The 20,910-nt window shown below is 44.9% G+C and overlaps 1 protein-coding gene across 4 annotated transcripts in view; it reads right to left on the bottom strand.

The window, feature by feature from the left end:
• dcun1d5 (DCN1, defective in cullin neddylation 1, domain containing 5 (S. cerevisiae)) overlaps positions 1–20,186 on the bottom strand; it is a 32,685-nt gene extending 12,499 nt beyond the window's left edge. The window contains exons 1-5 of one of the 4 annotated variants that reach the window (XM_038817842.1): positions 19,802–20,186; positions 19,307–19,365; positions 17,282–17,324; positions 10,313–10,430; positions 9,016–9,095 (exon numbers count right to left, since the gene is read on the bottom strand). In XM_038817842.1, the coding sequence (XP_038673770.1) occupies positions 9,016–9,095; positions 10,313–10,383 (151 nt within the window). In that variant the 5' untranslated portion in view covers positions 10,384–10,430; positions 17,282–17,324; positions 19,307–19,365; positions 19,802–20,186. Of the gene's footprint in view, positions 1–9,015; positions 9,105–10,312; positions 10,431–17,281; positions 17,325–19,306; positions 19,366–19,801 lie in introns of all 4 variants that reach the window. The other 3 variants (XM_038817840.1, XM_038817841.1, XM_038817839.1) reach the window with 3 other exon arrangements.
• Between the last annotated feature and the right edge of the window lie 724 nt (positions 20,187–20,910).

Genomic DNA, 20,910 nt, shown 5'->3' with positions numbered 1-20,910 from the left:
GGAGAATCCAGCTTCACAATGCTGCATTAAGTCAACAACGAGTACAAACAGCTGATTTATGATGCAAAAGAGAAAATGGAGATTGAAATGTCAATTCTGTGAAGTTGTAGTGGGTTTGAAGTGCTTAATATTGACAGGGTACAAGAAATTACGTTCCACAGCATGAACACCTCAACTTTTGAGAACAAAAGGGGACTTCCGATGACGGGGATTTGCTGAGCAGCTTTACTGACGGCGCCCCTGCCGTTCCCGTCGGCTTGGTACTCTCCAAGTCCGGTGGTGGCGGCAGCCCTAAGGGTGTGGGGGCAATGGAGGCAGTATATGAGACTGGAGGGGACATCAGTGTGGTCACCGATCTATGACAATCACCGGTTTGTCCCCGGGGGGGGGGGGGGGGGGGGGGGGGGGAGGGGTGCGCTGGATGGGGGCTTTAAGGTATGGCAGCGGGCATAGATTGAGAGGTTTGGTGATTTATTCAATCAGGAGAGCTTTCTGACCTTGGAGACATTAGAGGAGGAGTTTGATTAGCCGGCTGGGAATGGGTTTCGGTGCCTTCCAAGTGCGGCACTTTGTACGGAGGCAGGTCGCCTCCAGAGGGGTCTACAGGATAAAGTGCTGTCAAAAACAGGGGTTGGAGGTGGGAAGGTTTTGGAGATATACAGGGAATTGTTAGAGTGGGAAGGTGCCCCAATCACAGAGGTGAAGAGGAAGTGGGAAGAGGAGCTAGGAGGGGAGCTGGAGACTGAACTGTGGGAAGAAACCTTGAAAAGGGTAAATGAATCCCCGTCCTGTGCTAGACTTAGCTTGATTCAGTTCAAGTCGTCCACAGGGCCCACATAATGGTAGCCCGGATGAGTAGGTTCTTCGAGGAGGTGGAGGACAGATGTTGACAGTGTGGGGTAGCCCGGCCAATCATGTTCATATATTTTGAGCATGTCCGAAACTGAGGGAACTCTGGCAGGAATTTGCAGATGTTATGTCAGAAGTCCTGGAAGGTAGGGTGACTCAAGAATCCAGAATTCGGAATATTTGGGGTGTCGGACGACCCGACACCCCAAAGGGGTGGGAGGGAGGCTGATATCCTGGCCGTCTCCTCCGTGGTGGCCCAGAGACAACCTTGCTGAGATGGAAGGACTCAGAGCCCCCGAAGTCAGGAGTGTGGGTCAGCGATATGGTGGGGTTTCTCAATCTGGAGAAAATCAAGCTCACTCAGAGGATCAATACAGGGATTTGCCCGGAGTTGGCAGCCGTTCATCGATTTCTTTAACAAAAATTGAACGTCAGCAGTAAAGGGGGAAGGGGAAAGGGAAAGGGGGCGGGGGGGAAAAAAAAAGAGGAAAATAGGAGGCATGGTAATGTTAAATAAGGACAGGGAACTTAATATACATTTAATTGGGGACAGGGTGGGAGACGCGATTTATTGTTTGTTGTTCTTTTAGGTGGTATTTGTGCGTCGACCCGCGGTTGTTTTAGAAATATCAACATGTTAAATTGTGAAAATTACAAATGCTTCAGTAAAATAGCTTCTAAAGAAAAAGAAAAGACCTCAATAGACCAGAGCAACAGATTGCCACCTTGAATACTGAGATAGCGAGACTGGTGGTGACACAGGGGAACTTAAAAGGAAAGATAAAGGACTCGGAGAACCAGTCGCAGCGCCATAATCTGAGGAAAGCGGGCCTGCTGGAGGGAACCAACGGCAGAAACCCCACAGACTACCTGACCCGGATGCTGGGAAACATGGTGGGAAGGGACAGCTTCCCCAACCCGCCCGAGATTGACAGAGCCCACAGATCACTCCGGTCGAAACCCAGAGCGCAGTAGGCGAATACTGGTTTAACCAGAGTACAATTAGCACAGACAAGCAGGTTAGGGCAGTTCTGCAGCAAAACAGAGCAGCGTTTGCACATCATAAGCACAACTGTGGCAGGATGGCTGGCTCGGTTCAGATTACAGGACCAGACCCCAGACGCAATGCGGATTTCCCCAAAAAGTAGAGGGAGAAATCTCAAAGGTTATAGACAGCTTATTAGAACAGGGCGTACTAAGATCAGTAGCCTCCACTAATAATGCCCCGATTTGGCCAGTAAGAAAACCAGATGGATCATGGCGACTGACCATCGATTACAGGGAACTCAAAAAAGTCACCCCACCAGCAGCCCCCACTGTAGCCACAAGTCCCGAGACCATGCTCAAACAGGGACTCCATTCACGATATTTTACGATTTTGGACATCAGCAACGGATTCTGGTCCATTCCATTGCCTAAAGCGTGACAGTATAAATTTGCCTTCACTTTCAAAGGTCAGCAATATAAGTGGACATGCCTCCCACAAGGATTCCACAACTCCCCCTCCATTTTCCACTAGCAGCTGGTTTATCTAAATTTTATCTCCCCGAATGTCTGGTCCAGTACGTAGACGACCTGTTACTGCAGACAGACACAAAGGCAGAGCACATCTCGCTTCTGTCAGAACTCCTAGGGCTACTGCAGCAGATTGGATGTAAAGTTAACCCCAAGAAGGCCCAAATTTTGGAAGACAAGGTGATATATTTGGGAACAATTATCATGCACGATAAACGCGAGATCGAGCATAAAAGGATTGAATAGATTGTCAAATTGCCCCTTCCCCAAAATGTATCAGCCCTCCGGTCGTTTTTAGGACTGGTTGGCTACTGCCGAAACCACATCGACGGTTTCGCCACTAAAGCAGCGCCCCTCTCCGACCTTCTAAAGAAAAAAGCTCCTTGGGAATGGCTTCCGCAGCATTCAGATGCCATCGATGCTTTAAAACGCACACTCGTCGCAGCCCCTGCACTACAGGTTCCAGACCCACTTTCCCCCTACGCTTTAGAGGTAGCAAGCACAGATCGCACCCTTTCAGCCGTACTTCTCCAGGAACGGCTCAAACAGTTAAGACCCGTGGCATACGCCTCAAGAGTTTTAGATCCTGTGAGCAGGGATTTTCTGCCTGTAAAAGGCACCTGCTCGCAGTTTTCTGGGCAGTTCAGTATGTTTTGTACATAACAGGACTCAACCCCATCACAATCCTTACAGAACACACCCCAACACAGCTTTTATTAGACAAAGACTTAAGGATGGCACAGTCAGCCAGATCCGAGCAGCCTGTTGGACCCTTCTTTTGCAGGGACCGAACATCACTGTTAAAAGGACTAAAACCCACACTTTCCTTGCAGACAATTTACAGTACCCAGGCACCCCTCATGAATGTGAGATTATCTCACCACACCACAACACAGGCCCCTTCATCGCTAAAACACCTCCCAAGAAGATAGGTAGTTCACCCCAGAGACCCCAGCCCACAGACACGTGTGCACCCGAGAATATACGTGGATGGCTCTTCCACTGTATTAGATGGGAAACGCATAACAGGATGCGGAATTTATGTAGAGGACACCCAGGGACGCACCCTAGAGGAAATCTCCTTAAAGCTACCAGGACACTTAGGCTCGCAGGCAGCAGAACTGGCAGCCATTGCTTATATCGTAGCTCACCCCAATTCCTTCCCCAGCTCAGCAGACATATACTCAGGCAGCCTCTATGTCTGTAACAGCCTAACAGAATTCTTAGGGAAGCAAGAGGATTTGTTTCCGCAGACGGAAAACCCCTACCATCAGCCACATTACTCTGACATATTTTAGAACAAGCAAAGGACAAGACATAGGGAATCATAAACGTTCATAGTCACCAACGTTCTTCCCCGCCTGGAAATGTAAAAGCTGATGCACTAGCTAAAGCAGGTTCCAGGCATGGTTATTTTTGGGACCCCCCCTCCCGAGAGCACCCCGGTACACGCAGTTCAGGTCTCAGACCAATATCCAAGATTTAATGCAGGCACAGAAACAAGATGAAAAGCTCAGGGAAATTCTAAAGGGAAACTTTCCAGCACCGTACGACAGATTTAGGAATTGTCTGACCACACATGACGGTGTGATCCTGAAAGATAGTCTCTATGTAGTTCCTGAGCAGGACAGGAATCAACTCATTTATTTGTTCCATGACAGTCATGGACACCAGGGAATTGAGCCCACTATAGCCTACCTCAGGCAGCTGTTGGTGGCCGAATTTAAAAGGAGATTTCACCCACTACGTTGAGAATTGCTTGATCTGTGCCCAGAACAATCCGGACATATATGCAAAAAAAGGCTCAACTTAGCCACACCCTGGTTAATGGTCCCTGGACTAACCTCCAGATTGATTTTATAGGACCCTTACCCCCTTGAAGAAATGGTTACAAATATGTGTTGGTGGTCATCGACACATTTACAAAATGTGTCGATGATGGGAGTGATGGCATTCCCATCAAGGACAAATACGGCGAAGACCACAGCCAAAATTCTGACCCACCACATCTTTACAAGATGGGGACTCCCCCGCAGCATTGAATCCGACCAAGTCTCTCATTTTATGGGACGCGTTATGAAAAACGTCTGAACTATATTTGGCATTACTCAAAAATTTTGCATCGCATACCACCCCCAGTCAAGTGATATTGTCGAAAGGATGAATTGGACCCTAAAAGCCACTCTCAGAAAGATGGTTCAACAGAACAACAGCACTTGGGACTCAGTCCTCCCATTTGCTCTCATGTTTTTACGGAACACGGTTTCCACATCCACAGGTTACAACCCCCACACTCTCATGACCGGACGCCCCATGAAAGGCACAGAATATTTATTAGGTTTAGACTTGACCAGCCCAGAAGTGACGGCCCTCACCCACGAGAACGCAGTAAGACAGCTTGTAGATAATGTTAAAACGGCTCAGCTAGCACTCGTAGTAAAACTAGGCACCAGAAAGAAACAGAGCAAAGCTTGTTTCGACAAGACAGTGCACGTGACTGAGTTTGCAGTAGGCCAGCAGGTTATGCTCTCCCTTTACAACTCCAGCACATTCCTGTCACCCAAGTACTCAGGTCCGTACTCCATTTCGGACAAAGTAAGCCACGCCGTGTATTAAATAAAGTACCCCAACGGAAAGACTGCGTGATTTCACATTAACCAGCTCAAGGCATATGGCTCGCAGTCCAACCACGCACACCACGTCATGCTCGCCGCAGCAGAAGACCACGCCCCGCCCACAGGAACTGCATTCCTACCCTCCCCCAGCCCGACCAGCCCATCCACGGACTAGACCTCGACTCTGCCCCCTGAGTCTCGGCTCCGCATCTCCACGCCCACAGACAGCATCGACAGCGAAAACACAGACGACAGCCACAGCACACCTCGCTACCATCCCCCTGAAACAGGCCCCACTCCCAGCGACTCTGAACAGGATTAGAGTGATCCCTGCCATCCTCGCCAGCCAAGCACTCAACAAGCACAGTGGTAATAGTCATGCTTCGGGTATGGAACCAGCTGATCAAAATCTCCACCCTGGCCCCATCTGCAGCAATCACAATTTCACGCCAGCCACAATGGATGTCACCTTTAAATGGTGGAGACAGGATGAGGGAACATTGACAGCCGGTGAGTTTTACATGGACAATAGACGGGCGGTTCTAGGAGAATTGGGAGAGAGGTTTGAACTGTCCAATAGGAATAAGCTACAACACATACAGATCAAAAACCTCCTCCATAGGGAAACAACGACATACCCACAGGAGTTGGGACACTCACTGATAGATGAACTGTTGGATGAGGGCAGCATAGGGGTAGAGGGAAGACTCTGGACTGAAACACAGAACACGGCGAACTCCACCTCCAGGGCGGCACGGTGGCCTGTGGTTAGCACTGCTGCTTCACAGTGCCAGGGACCCAGGTTTGATTCCTACCTTGTGGAGTTTCCTATCTGTTTGTGTGGAGTTTGCACATTCTTCCCGTGTCCGCGTGGGTTTCCTCGTGGTGCTCTGGTTTCCTCCCACAGTCCAAAGATTGCAGGTTATGTGGACGGACTGCTTAATTGCCTCTCGGTGGGGTTACGAGGATAGAATGGGGAATTGGGCCTAGTAGGGTGCTCTTTTGGAGGGCGGGTGCAGACTCAATGGTCCGAGTGGCCTCCTTCTGCACTGTAGGGATTCTACGACATGCACAAGGCCTATTGCAGCTAAAGGTGGTGCACAGAACACAGCTACCCAGAAGCCGAATGAGCAGGTTCTTCTCGGAGATGGAGGACAAAACGTGAATGCTGCCAGAGAGGCCTGGCCAACCACACCCACATATTCTGGGCATGCGCCAGACTTTCGGGTTCTGGACAATGAACAATCGGGTTAGAGGCAATGTCCAAGGCTGTGTGTCTGAGAGTGGAGCCGTGCCCAAAAGTGGCGGTCTTCAGGGTTTCAGAACAGCCAGAACTCTTCATGGGGAGGGGGACCGATGCCCTAGCCTTTGCCTCCATAATAGCCTGCCAAAGAATCCAACTCGGCTGGCAATCAGCATCACCACCCAAAGCTACAGACTGGCTGTCCGACCTGTTGGGAATTTTTCCAACTGGAGAAAATCAAAGACATGGAAGCCATTCACCAACTTGTTCCAGGACCTGTTTGCAGCCAACAGCCTAAAGGGGAGGGGGTATATTAACATAGAAGTTAGCTACAGGCGAGGCAAGAAGCAGTTGCACTTTGACTTGGTCAATTGCTCACCACCATAACCCAATCTCCCATAGTTGGAATTCTTAACACATAGGCATGTACAGGTCTGTATTTTCCACAGGGTGAAGGAGAATTCATCTGAGCAGGGGCCATTTACAGACTGCACCAGCACATTTCCTGACATTTGTTTCGGGTGCCATCAGCAGAAACCTGGTGTCAGGTTGCTTGCTCATCCTTGGTTGCAGCCCAAGCATAGCCCAGGAAAGGGAAAAAGGGTGCATACCCTTAAATTAAGTTACCGTATATACGCGCGTAACATGCGACTTTTGAGCACCTAATTCGAAGCCTAAATTTCGGGGGTCGCATGATACGCGAGATACAAAAATTGCGGGTGAAGTGCTGGCCAAGATAAGTCAAATAGCATCCAGTAGTCAATGAAACTGTTATACAGGTATTTATTTTTGAACATAATGATATATGAAACAGGAAAACATTGGTTATTTAACATTTATTAAAAAATGTAAAAACATCATTAAAACAAACTAATGCAGGTAAACTAAAATCCTTCGAATTCGCTTTCATTGTCATAGTCATATAAAGCTTGGAATTCTTCTTCATCGAGGCAGTCGTCATACTGATCATCTTCCAGGTCGTCAATATTTTCATCCTCTTCGCCTACATCTTCGAATAAAGCATCATCTTCACTTCCATCCAAAGCATTTGCTATTCCACATTTTTTAAATGCTTTAACGATCAAATCGCCATCTATCCCAGCCCATGCCTCTTTTACCCACAAACACAATAGAGCCAAATCCGGAGCCTTCATATTCACTCCCTTCGTAAATGATTTCTCTCCTTCCATCATCTGGTTATTCCATTTCATCCTTAGATTGTCTTTAAATGGCTTATTGATGGATACGTCAAGTGGCTGAACGACGCTAGTCAAGCCAGCTGGAACAATCGCTATATCGGTGTTCGATTCGCGAACAGCTTTCACAACGGCATCCACTCGATATGACCTAAACATATCCCAAACAAGTAAAACTTTTTTGGCGTAGTAAACCACCTGCTCTTGATTCCCAAACTCTCTTCAGCCAAATAATGCAGCCATTATCGTTCATCCAACCTTTTTCATGGACATGGACAATGATACCACTTGGAAATTTTAGCTTGGGCATTAATTTCCGGTTGAAGATGACCATTGGAGGAAGTTTCGTCCCATCTGCCATACACGTTAGTACAACCGTAAAATGTGTCTTTTCATGCCCTGTAGTTTTGATAAAGATACTTTTTTCGCCGACTTTATTAACGGTTGAGTTTGATGGCATATCAAAATTAACGGGTGTCTCATCCATGTTTCCAATGCACGATAAATTATAGCTGTTAGCTTTGCGATGTTTGATATCAAATCTATGAAAACTTATCACTTTTTCTTCTAATTCTTTTGGGAGTCTCTGTGCTATTTTTGTTTTTCTTCTTAACACAAAGTCATGTCTTTTCATGAACCGCGTACACCATCCGGGACTTGCAGTAAACTCACGAATGCCCATGTTTCTAGCTTCTCGTAAAGCATAAAGTCTTATTTTAGATAGTGTTATTATGTAACCATTTCCCCGATTTTCGGACACCCACTTTGAGACTTCATCTTCTAACTGCGGCCAATGACATTTCGACCCGCGATTTGCGCATTTATAGGAAGGACTTGCCATCAATTGTTCTTTTTGCTTTCTCCAGTTTCGGACACAGCTTTCTCCGACACCAAACAGGTTTCCAGCTTCAACATTGTTGCTTTGTTCCGCTTCGGCAACAACTTGCAGTTTCCATTTGGCTGTATATTTCTTCGCTGATCTTTTCTCCATTTTTGCTAAGGGTCGATTGTGTCACCTGTTAGGTACCGTGACTGTTTATTATCGGGTTTAGTTCCGTGATTAGAAACAGCAAAACAGCTGTTTCTCATTCGGCAGTTTTAGGCGGAAAGCTTACCCGAGTGTCAGCTGTCATGTCAAAAAAGTGACTCCATGATCCATGAGGTATACCATAAAAGCATGTTTTTGGGCCGAAAATTTAGGGGTCGCGAGATCGAAAGTTACGCGAGTATATACGGTAAGTTAAAACAAAACAAGTATTATCTCCAGAATGTTGTTAGGCATCTTTTGAGTACTCACCAAAGTGTTAAGTAAAGATAGAATTTGTGGTGCCATGTTCAATGAAATTTTCTTATTAACAGTGTAATGTGATTTTGTCGAAAACCTATCACAAATGATGAACCATATTATAAAATAAATAGAGTAGAGCAATTTAGAAGTTCTCAAATCCTCTACATATGAAATATATGCATAATTTGTTCATTTTCTATTGTGCTGTTAGAGCAGTTATTTATTTTGACTAAAAGCTACTTACCATTCATAACGTTTTCAAAATATATTGCAGAATTACATACTTAAGGCCTTATTGCAAGTTCTTACCTGCATATTCATAAAACCAAGCTAGGCACTTTTTGCTTGAAAAACTGTCATCATTTATTAATCTAGATGCCGTCTGTACTCTACAAAAACTTAAAAGACAAAAACTGATCAGGGAACCATTTTCAATAAAACATAAGCTTAACTTCTGTCCTCGTCTTCTAAACATTCGGATAAAAACAATTCTGCAGCTTTTAGAACAATGCTAATTGTTTTTCCAAACAATTTTCCAATTGTATTGCTATTCAAAACATCCCATTATCACGATTAAAAGTAGAAGAATCAATATCAGGAAAGTTAAAATTTAAATTTGGCACAGCTATATAATCAAATTGTTTCTCAAGCTCAGATGTACATAGTTAAATGTACATTATGCACTTTCAGGTATAGACAGCTCTCACTAAAAATGTTTTGCCCAACTGAAATAGCCTGTTATTAGAGCCTTCCAGTGAGAATAAGAAAACGTTAACAATGTACTCAAAATGTTTTTTTTAAGTAATCAGCTGAAAAACAAAATTGTTAGACCTCAAGTGACCAATATTAGCATTTCTACACTCAAAACAACCAAATTCTTCACAGGCTTATGTTGCACACATCAAATGGAGAGCTTGAAAACTCTTTCTTTTTTTCATATTGGTTCTTGGGATATGGGTGTCACTGGTTGTACCTGCATTTATTGCCCATCCTTAATTGCCCTCAGGAACGTGGTGCCTTCTTAAACTGCTGCATTACATCTGCTGTAGGAATACCCACAATGCTGTGAGGGAGTTCTAGGATTTTGAGCAAGTGACAGTGAAGGAATAGTGATATAGTCAGGATGGTGTGCGACTTGAAGGGGAACTTGCAGGTAGTGGTTTTCCCATTTATCTGCTGCCCTTGTCCTTCTAGGTGACAGAGGTTGCGGGTTTGGAAGATACTGTCAAAGGAGGCTTGGCAAGTTGTTGCAGTGCATCTTTCAGATGGTACACACTTCTGCCAATGTGTATTGGTGATGGAGGGAGTGAATGTTTATTGTGGTGGATAGGGATTTATTACAAAGTGAAATATCATTCAATTTAGTTTGGTCTTCAATTGCGTCAAAGACACTATATAAATGCAAGATGCCAGAGTAAAAAAAGGGAACTCTTCCTTAAATAAGACACTGGGATTTGTGCAGAAACATTTAATCTACAATGATACAGTGATAAATAACTGTTCAATGAAATGTCTAAATTTTAAATTCATTTGAGTAAGCAAAATATTGGAACACATTAGTGAGCAAATCCACACCAAACAAAGTCTTAATCTAAAAGCTACCCACCTGCTTATTCTACACTTTTTCATGCTGGCGTCTTCTGACCCTGAAGATTTTCTCTTCTTCTTAACAGGCATCTTGTGAGCACACCAAAAGACAGAACAGGTGCACTGAGAGGAGCTATCTGCAACAGTTTACAGCTTAGTCAGTTACAAACTTAACACAGCCTCTTACGCCATACACCATTTCAGAACATAGGAACAGAAGTTGGCCATTTAAGCTCCTTAAGGCCTGTTAAATATGATCAAGGCTGATCATGACCTAACTCAAGATAACCAACTTGGTCCCATATCCCTAATTACCTTTGATACATTTTTGTTAATCAACCTCAGATTTAAAATTAGCTATTGATCTCGCACCTTTTGATGTTTGTGGAATAAGTGTTTCGAGAAATGTTGCAAACTTCTAACCCTCACTGTATAAACAGTGTTTCCTAATTTTACTCAAAAGATCTGGCTCTTAAAAGTTCTCAGGTCAGGGGGCACAGTCCTAGACTCCGCAACCAAAATTAATTATTTATCCTATCATTGGAAACTTTGAGCAAATCATCCCTTCACCCTAGTTTGAGTATTCTCGCATCACAATGCTTAAATCTTGAAATCCAAGAATCCATAGAATCCCTCGAGTGCAGGAGAAGGCTATTCGGTTCACCGAGTCTGCACAGGCCCTTGGAAAGAGCACCTTACTAGGCACATGCCCCCAGCCTATTCACATAACTCCGTAACCCCACCTAACCTTTTGGACACCAAGGGGCCAATGGCCTGGTCAATCCGCCTAACCTGCATATCTTTGGACTGTGGGAGGAAACCGGAGCACCCGGAGGACACAGGGAGAAACCGCAAACTCCATGCAGAGAATCGTCCGAGGCCGGAATTGAACCCAGGTGCCTACCGCTGTGTGGTGGCAGTGCTAACCACTGTGCGGCCCTGGCTCTGGTCAACCTACGTAGTATTCCCTCCACTGATAATTTACCTTTCCTAATGTGTGCTGCCCCTGAGCTACTCACAGTACTCTAGATCTGGCTTAACCAGGGAGTTGTATAACTGAAGCATGCCTTCTACCCCTTGTGCTCAATTCCTCTGGATACACAGGCCAGTATTTCATTAGCCTGTTATATTATTTTGGATTTGGGTTTATTGTCACTTACCGAGGTACAGTGAAAAGTACTGTTGTGTACAGCCCAGACAGATCGGTCCATGAAAAGCATAGGGACAGCCCGGTAGCATTGTGGATAGCACAATCGCTTCACAGCTCCAGGATCCCAGGTTCGATTCCGGCTTGGGTCACTGTCTATGCGGAGTCTGCACATCCTCCCCGTGTGTGCGTGGGTTTCCTCCGGGTGCTCCGGTTTCCCCCCACAGTCCAAAGATGTGCAGGTTAGGTCGATTGGCCATGACAAATTGCCCTTAGTGTCCAAAATCGCCCTTAGTTGTGGGTGGGGTTACTGGGTTATGGAGATAGGGTGGAGGTGTTAACCTTGGGTAGGGTGCTCTTTCCAGGAGCCGGTGCAGACTCGATGGGCCGAATGGCCTCCTTCTGCACTATAAATTCTATGATTAAATATGATATATACACAATGTAAATGCATAGACAGACATTGGATATGGAGTGTAGTACTTCTCAATAGAGAGGATGTGTGGAGAGATCAGTTCAGTCCATAAGAGGTTCATTCAAGAGTCTGGTAACAGAAGGGAAGAAGCGGTTTCTGAACTTGTTAGCATGTGTTCACAGACTTTTATATCTCCTGCCCGATGGAAGAGAGAATAACAGGTGGTGGTGGTCTTTCATCATGCTGCCTGCTTTCCCAAGGCACCAGGAGGATTTGTATCTGCTCATTGCATTTTAATGGCTAGGTACCTGGATCCAACCCTATTGTCGTGCCTCTTTGCACTAACTGTTTCTAGCATTTTACCCATTGGAAAGTATTCTATTCTATCTTGTTTTAGGTCCAAAGTGGGTGATGCCCCATTTGCTTCAGTTTTGGCCATTTATTTTCTGCAAATTTCACATCACCCTTTGTGATCTTAACCTCTACCTCAAGACATCATATTTTTTATTTCCTCGAGTTCATTGGCCCACAACCTCCTCGTATTATCAGTGGGGGATTGCAACTCCGTAGAGAATTACCTCCGCTTTAAAGGGAAAGTGTCTGTCTCGCCCGAACTGCCTGGCTTAGGACAGGCAAGGCTGAAGAAGCTAAGCGCATCCATGGCTCTCATGGTGAGGTGCAAAAGGAGTGGAGCGAAGAAGGACACACCCCATTTTACAACACAAGCAGGTGAGTTTAAAAGATCCAATTGAAAGAGAGAAGACAAGTCTCTGTGGTAAGTGAATGTGATGTGGGAGTTAAGACAGGGTGGTGTGGATGGGGACGTGGGCCAGGGCCAGAGGGCGGTGATCTCGGCCGGGGGTGTCTGTGTGGGGTTCAGTCTGGGTCTTTAAAATAGTTACCCCGAAGTTAGAAGTGCTTTTTTCCCCTCTAACCCTTTCAGAATAATAGTGTAAAACTGGCAGAACCAACTGACATTAGCGATTTAAGTCATTTTGTTGGTTGGTTCCCAGACCAGCGCATTGGCCAGGGAAAGTTAGCCCTTCTGGACAATTGGTAAACCTTGACATGAAAACATCCAAGAGGAATTCCCCAGTGCATTTTTGAAGTATTCTGATGCTGGGGAGCCCGGAGATTACGGCCCATTCTCTTTTGAGTTTCCCCAAGTCAGTCTCTCAGTGACTCTCATATTCACAGACACCCCCTTGACCTTGCATGCGGTCTTGCTAGCTCCATCTTATCTTTAGAAAGCTATTGCTGATCACTTCTTTGATACATTCACCACCCACATTTTAATCATATCTTCCTTCTGTATCTTTGGAGATCTTTGGGAAAAACTATCCCGTAACTTACTTACAACTGCACTTTCAAAATCCCAACCAATCCAGCCTTTGGCCCTCCGTCCACCACATTTCTGCAGCTCCTGATTTTGTCAACTGCACCCTTCCACCTTTGATGTCCTAGTCTCCAATAAAACCCTTACTCTTTTCTTCCTTTTGTCAAAGGGACGCAAACTTAAAAAGACATTGGTGAACAACTGGTTTAGCCATTTACTGCTGAATCTGGCTGAATCACTTGAACATGATTAGGTTCTGCTCTTCCCTACTGAAACTGTTTACTGTTCCAGGATCATTCTGGAATGCAACAACAGCCCCAGGCTTCTTTTCTCTCCAGCAAGCCGTCTTCTTAAACTTCTCGCCCCTCCATACTCACCTCCAATAAATGTGATGAGCTCATGGACTTCTTTGTCACGAAGATTGAGACATTCCAATCAACTGCCTCTGTCATATCCCTTCCTGACACAAACCAACCTGATCAAGCTTCTTTTAAACTTCACCCCCCTCCCACTCTAGTCCTGAACTTGAATCTTTCTCTTCTATCTCTGTCGTCCTCTCTGAGCATCTCCTGTCCTTGAGGCCTACCTATTGCATCAATCCGGTTCCCACTAAATTGACCAGCCAACTTCTCCTCCCAGCCACCATGTTAGTTGATATTGTAAATGATTCTCTCACTTTAGGTGTCGACCCACCCTCCTTGAAATCTGCCTTCATCAAGCTTTCTCAAAACAATTACCCATTGACCTTGCAAACTACCATGCCATTCACAATTTCCCTCAAGTCCTTAAATATGTTGTCACCTCTCTAATCTGTTCCCATCTCTGGTGGAACTCTATGTTTGAACCCCTCCAATCAGGTTTCCGCTCCTGCCACAGTACCAAAGCGGCTCTTATGAAGTCACAAATGACATCCTATGTGACTGTGACAAAGTAACCTTTCCCTCCTTGTCTTTCTTAACCTGTCTGCAGCCTTCATAGGGTTGCCTTGCCACACACCATCCTCAGCCAACACTTCTCCACTGCCATTCGGCTGGGCAGGATTACTTTCACCCTGTTCAATTCTTACCTATTTATCCGTAGCCAAAAAATCACCAGCAATAACTTGTCTTCCTGCTCCAGCATCATTACTTCTAGTGTCCGAAGGATTTCTCCATGGCACCCTCCTATTTCTTATCTACATGCTGCCTGCCTATGAGCTCATCCAAAGGCAGTGTTAGTTTTCTGTATACTGACGACACCCAGTTCTACCTTACCATCACTGCTCTTGACTCCGCCATTCTTGCTAAATTATCAGACTAATTTACGACATCTATATTAGATGAACAGAAATTTCCAACTGAATAAAGGAAAGACAGGAGCCACAGTTTTCAATCCCTGTTCCAAGTTCCATTCCCTATTTAATAATAATAACCTTTATTAGTGTCACAAGTAGGTCTACATTAACACTGCAATGAAGTTACTGTTAAAATCCTCCTGTCGCCACACTCTGGCGCCTGTTCGGGTTCACAGAGGGAGAATTCAGAATGTCCAATTCACCTAACAAGCCCGTCTTTTGGGACTTGTGGGAGGAAACCAGAGCACCTGGAGGAAACCCACGAAGACATGGGGAGAATGTGCAAACACCACACAGTGAGCCAAGCCAGGAATCGAACCTGGGACCCTGGCGCTGTGTAGCAAAAGTACTAACCATACCGACTCCATCACTTTCCCTAAAGTCTAACATTAAGCCAGGCCTTGGCCCTCCTTATCGTTGTGATTTCCTCCAGGTCCACATCCTTTCAAGATGTCCACATTCCTCTAATTTTGGCCTCTTGTGCATTCTCAATCATAATTCCTCCACCATTGGTGGCTGTGCCTTCACTAGCCTCGACCCCAAGCTTTGGAGTTATCTCCCTACAACTCTCTTTGTTTTTTCCCTTTAACATCTCTCTTATAGCCGTGTCTGCGTGATTTCCTCCGGCTGCTCCGTTTTCCTCCCACAGTCCAAAGATGTGCAGGTTATGTGGATTGGCCATGCTAAATTGCCCTTAGTGTCCACAAAGGTACGGTGGGATTACTGGGTTACGGAGATAAGGGTGGAGGTGTGGGCTTATGTAGGGTGCTCTTTCCAAGGGCCGGTGCAGACTTGATGGGCTGAATGGCCTCCTCTGCCTGTAAATTCTATGATTCCTTTTTGACCAAGCTTTCAGTCACCTGATCTGATATGTGGCTTGGTGTCATACTTTGTTTTGATAATACCCCTTTGTGAAACGCCTTGGAATGTTTCACTACATTTAAGGCATCATTCAAATATAAGTTATTTTCCAATATTTTCTGTTCTAATTAATTTCGTTAAGTCCCTACCCCTGATTCATGTATAGTTTCCTTGAGATGTCTGGCATGCTGACCCTACCCCTTACTGCAAAATCTGAAAAAGTAATAATGTATGCCGTTTGCTTATTTTCATCGGCATAATAACCATTGCGAATTTAAGGGACCCATGTTGTTTTGGACGACTTCTGTTTTGCCATCTCTTGCTGTTCTGTCTATTCCATTTGCCAGGGTGCAAAATTTTATTTACTTTTGGATGAAATTAATGTTGTTTCATCCTTCTTTAGTTGCCTATGGCCATCTTTTTGGAAAGCATAACTCTCACTTGTTAGCATTATAAACAGCTTCTGTGTCATAAATTCTGTTTCTTCTATTGTTTTGCCCATTAACAAACTTGCCCAGTTTATCCAGTGCAGTCTATCTCATCTCCCTGAAATCAGCTTACTTAAATATAGAATCTTAATAATGTTTCTTCCTTTCCAACACTATATCAATTTTGATCACAAGATTAATGTTGTTTGGTAAAAATGTTCACACATCATTAGACTATTGATAGAATCTGGGTAATAACGCATTCAGAAATCTAACAGGGGAGCTCCCCTTGTTGGCTCTAGGACATCGTGCTATTCCAGACATACACAAGAAGTTCACTCCATTTCGGATATGGGCTCATCTACTTAGCCTACTTTATATGAAAGTTAAAATCCCCAATCAAAGTTTTTATAAATGATTAGTAACAAAGAGGTTGTCATTCAGATACTATGACGTGTCCTATATGCTACTCCCGCTTCAGTCCGTCTTTTACATTTCTCAGTTCTAGCCATAAAGTCTCCCCTGCCTACTTACCATTTATTATATCCTTTCATCATGGACGTGGTTTCATCCTCAATCACTAAGGTTACTCCCTGCCCTCTAACACTTTTCCCATCTTTCCTGTAGACTAACCTGCCATATTTTGCACCAGTCCTGAGTCTGGCAGCCTTGTCTCAGAGGGCATGCATTACTAAGCCGAATTTACACTTGTAATTTATTCCTTAAACTGTGTATTTGCTAAGGGCAGCACGGTGGCACAGTGGTTAGCATGATGCCTACGGCGCTGAGGACCCGGGTTTGAATGCCAGCTCTGGGTCACTGTCCTTGAGGAGTTTGCACATTCACCCCCACAACCCAAAAGGTGTGCAGTATAGGTGGATTGGCCATGCTAAATTGCCCCTTAATTGGAAAAAATAATTGGGTACTCTAAATGTATTAAAAGAAAAAAAAACTGTATTTGCATAAAGGAATGCTTATTTAGGACACAGGCCCCAACCCATCATTATCCTCCAATGTTTTATTGACACATTTCTATCTTGCTCCAACAACTTTTGCCTTTATCTGTAGTGTCACAAGCTCAGTTTTTGTTAACTCTACTCTTCCTTTTTTTGTTGTAGAATTTATCAGCTATTCTATCAGATGGTCTCTCCATTCAATCACCTGCCTGCAACTCACCCCCTCTCCATTTATTAATTTTAAAAAATAGCTCTTACTTTCTGGTGCTCTCCAAACAGGCCCTCTTGTCTACTTCATTATATGTTGTTAGCTCCAACATAGATCATAATGTTTGGATTCACCCCCCCTCCAAGCTGATTAGAGATGCCCTCAGCTTTGCATCAGGTAGGCAGCAGATTTGATCTTGTTTACAAGGATGATATCTGACCATATCGTAGGTCCTACAACTACCATTTTAGCATCCCCTCTTATTTTTCCTCTTCTGACAGCTGGATTTTTTTATTGCACTTACCTATATTTTGATCACCTTGGCCATTCAGATCTTCTGTCAAATTCTGTTAAGGCAAAGACCCCATGAAAAATAAGTGATAACAAACACTTCAGATGGGAGATATAATTACACACCTAAAAACTGATCCTTAACAGAATGTTTAGTGTTCTAGTCAACTTGTAGAAGAATGTAAAGGAAAAAAATCCTCCCAATTTATCGCTAGATCCATCAGCTGAACATTCCTGTCAGTCTTCCTGGCAAAATGTTATTGCTGTATGTAGTCTCTGCATGTAGTCTCTGCCCGTGCAAAGCATTAATGTGTGTAAAATATGAATGTGCTAACTATTTGAAACGGCGAGGAAATAGTAATCAGAAAGTTCGCACATTTTACTCTGTTGATATGAATTGGAACACCTGAAAAATGCCTAGATAACATATTTAGACATTCATAACTTGTTTTGCAGATATCTGTATTGAAGATTGCATTTTATTACTCTTCACTAATGGATTAAATAAAGACAAACTGTTCCAATTGGCAGATGGGTTGAGAATCAGAGGGTAACGACTTAACGTGATTGGCAGAAGAACCAAAGGCAACACGAGTACAATCTTTTTTCTTTATAGAGTGTCGTTATGATCTACAATCTACCACCAGAAAAGGATGGTGGAAAGCTGTCAAAAGCAAAGTGGATAAAAAGCTGAATGGAAAAACAATTGCACGGCTGGTGGGGGTGTGTGGGAGAGAAGTCAGGGGAGTGAAACTAGTTATATGGCTCTTACCAAGAGCCAACATAAGCTTGACAGCCTGATATTTGTCCTGTAACCATTCTGCGATTCTATTTTATGATTGTTTTCAAGGTAATGTAACTGGACACTAATTTTGCCAATGAACCTGATCCTGTCCTCAACTCTTTCATTTATATGGTGCCTTTAACATAATAAAACATTTCAAGATGCTTAAGGGAGCATTATAAATCAAAATTTGACAAAGCCACATAAGGAAGAGGGCAGATGGTCAAAACCTTGGTTAAAGAGTTAGGTTTTAAAGGATCTCTCAAAGGAGAGAAATAAAGAAAGAGGTGCAAGGAAGGAGTTCTGGAGCAAAGAACCTAGACTGCTGAAAGAATAGCCAACAACGATGGAGCAATTGAAAACAAAATAAGACCAGAATTAGATAAGTGCAGATATCTTGGAAAGTTGTGGAGGAAATTACGGACAGTGAGAATAGAGGCCATGGAGAGACTTGAAAACGAGAATGAGACTTTTAAAATCAAGGCACTGCTTGACCAGGAGTCAACAAGGGACAGCAAGCACAGGGATGACAGGGGAATGAGACTTTGTGCAAGTAAGGACACAGCAGGCAGCGGTTTTGGATGATCTCAGTTTTACAGTGGTGTGGGGCATATAGGAAGCTAGTAGGAATTTGCTGGAATAGTCACAAAAGGTATGGATGAGGATTTTAAAATCCAGATGTGCATTTTCCAACTAGTGTGAATAGATGTTTCAAAAGTGGGATCTCAAGCCAATCATGTCTCCCCCGACCCATGATCCCTTCTAGTACAGTTAAACTGAACTTAACGTCCCAAATTTGCAGAAATTAACTGATTCAGTAGAAACCAGGGAATTAACCCTGGACCTTTCAGGTCTGTATAGACAACAACCTATCAAGTCATGCATTTACAGTGATCGCAAAATACCAGATACAGTATATCCAAACTTAAGCCAACAGGGGCTTGAGATTACTTTTTTATGGCTATAGTTATTTGCTTCCTGCAACTCACTCTGGCCAGAGAATTCTGTTATTACTCATATTTAAGAAATTTCCCATCTCCCTCCCTCCAAATCCAAAAGAAAAGTGTGGATGCGAGTAGAAAACAGAATTGCAAGCTGTGTTATTTCAAACATATTCTGGAAAGTATGTAATATCTTACTTGTATCTCGGTGGATTTAAAAAGGTCTCTTGAAAAAATATCGAGAACCTTATCCAATGATTGACAAATGTTAAAAGAGGAACAAAACTATCAAAATGGGCAGTCTAACACTCACCAGTCGATTGAATGTCCGAGATATCTGATGAAAGTCTGCCAGTATGAGCTAGGCTCCAACTAGAAAATGTGAAAACACAAGTTTTAAAATACAATTACTATTTCTGCCGACATGTCCTTCAGCTACTAGAAGAAACAACTCTGGTTTCACCGATCATGTTTCCTGATGGACCATTCAAGCTAGGAGAAAACATTTAGCGAAACTTCAAGAACGGTTTCATTTCTATGCTGCAAATGATTTCGTCGGAAAACATGACAAAACATAGGAGGGGGAGGGGGTGCTAATAAAACTAACAATGATTAATATCACCAACAAAAACAAAGTCTCCGAAAAGGTTTCTGGGCAATTTGGCTACATTTTCTATTTAACCTTTTCTCAGGTCCAATTCCCAGCCTCTAGGGCAGGCATTTAAACCTGGGCCTACACGACCAAAAACACAACAGCGACAAACAAAAAAAAGACCCCGAGGAAGACAGTTTTCAACTGGAAACGAACCCTCTCACAAAACAAATCCCTCACAGAGAATCGTGAAACATGAAAGGCACGCAGTTCAATATTGTTAAATCTGGCGATGAACTCTCTTCGCAGATGGGCTGATTCGCTGCGCCGTTTGCAAATGAGAAGCAGTCACCGAGCCCGAGAGCCTCTCCGGTGCCAAGAGGAGCTGCAGCCAGGGAGGAGGCTCCCTCCTTCCAGATGCTTCACAATATAGTGGCTGCGGCCAAGATCTCTTGAAAAGGAAATGCTAATCGCCCTGGACTGGGTGTAGGACTTGGACTCCGATCAAAAATCCCCAAAGTTACTGAGATTTCGCAGCGAGTTGCCACCAGGGGACGGTTCATTTATGGATTTAGGGAGGGGGGTACATTTTCCATCCATCTTCGCTTCCACTAAATGGTCAGTTCTCCTGGCGCTGCGTTTCCCTGAGTTAACAATCCACCGGCTCTTTCCAACATCTGATCAGATACTCGGCCAGTTCCCAGTGCCGGGGGTGATTCTGTCCCTCAGCTCCTGACAAAGGAACGGCCTGAACACCCACTCCAGCTGATCATCCTCCCCACCCAGGAAACGGCTCCTGGAGAGGGCGATTCACACACAATCCCCATGTACTGGAAAACAGCCTCTCCCGGGGGGGGGGGGGGGGGGGGAGAGATGGGTGAATCCTGGGTCCGGGGTGGGGAGGTTGGGCGAATCCTGGGTCCGGGGAGGGGAGGTTGGGCGATGAATCCTGGGTCCGGGGAGGGGAGGGGAGGTTGGGCGATGAATCCTGGGGAGGGGGGGCGATGAATCCTGGGGAGGGGGGGCGATGAATCCTGGGGAGGAGGGGGGGGGGGAGATGAATCCTGGGGAGATGGGGGGGGGGGGGGGGGGCGATGAATCCTGGGGAGATGGGGGGGGGGCGATGAATCCGTGGGGGGGGGGCGATGAATCCGGGGGGGGGGGGGGGCGATGAATCCGGGGGGGGGGGGGGGGGATGAATCCTGGGATGGGGGGGGGGGGATGAATCCTGGGGAGGGGGGGGGATGAATCCTGGGGGGGGGGGGATGAATCCTGGGGAGGGGGGGGGGATGAATCCTGGGGAGGGGGGGGGATGAATCCTGGGG

This window comes from Scyliorhinus canicula, chromosome 14 (assembly GCF_902713615.1).
Source record: "Scyliorhinus canicula chromosome 14, sScyCan1.1, whole genome shotgun sequence".
Taxonomy (NCBI): Eukaryota; Metazoa; Chordata; class Chondrichthyes; order Carcharhiniformes; family Scyliorhinidae; genus Scyliorhinus; species Scyliorhinus canicula.
The sequence above is the reverse complement of the archived record's forward strand: the minus strand, read 5'-3'. Positions and strand labels throughout refer to the sequence as shown.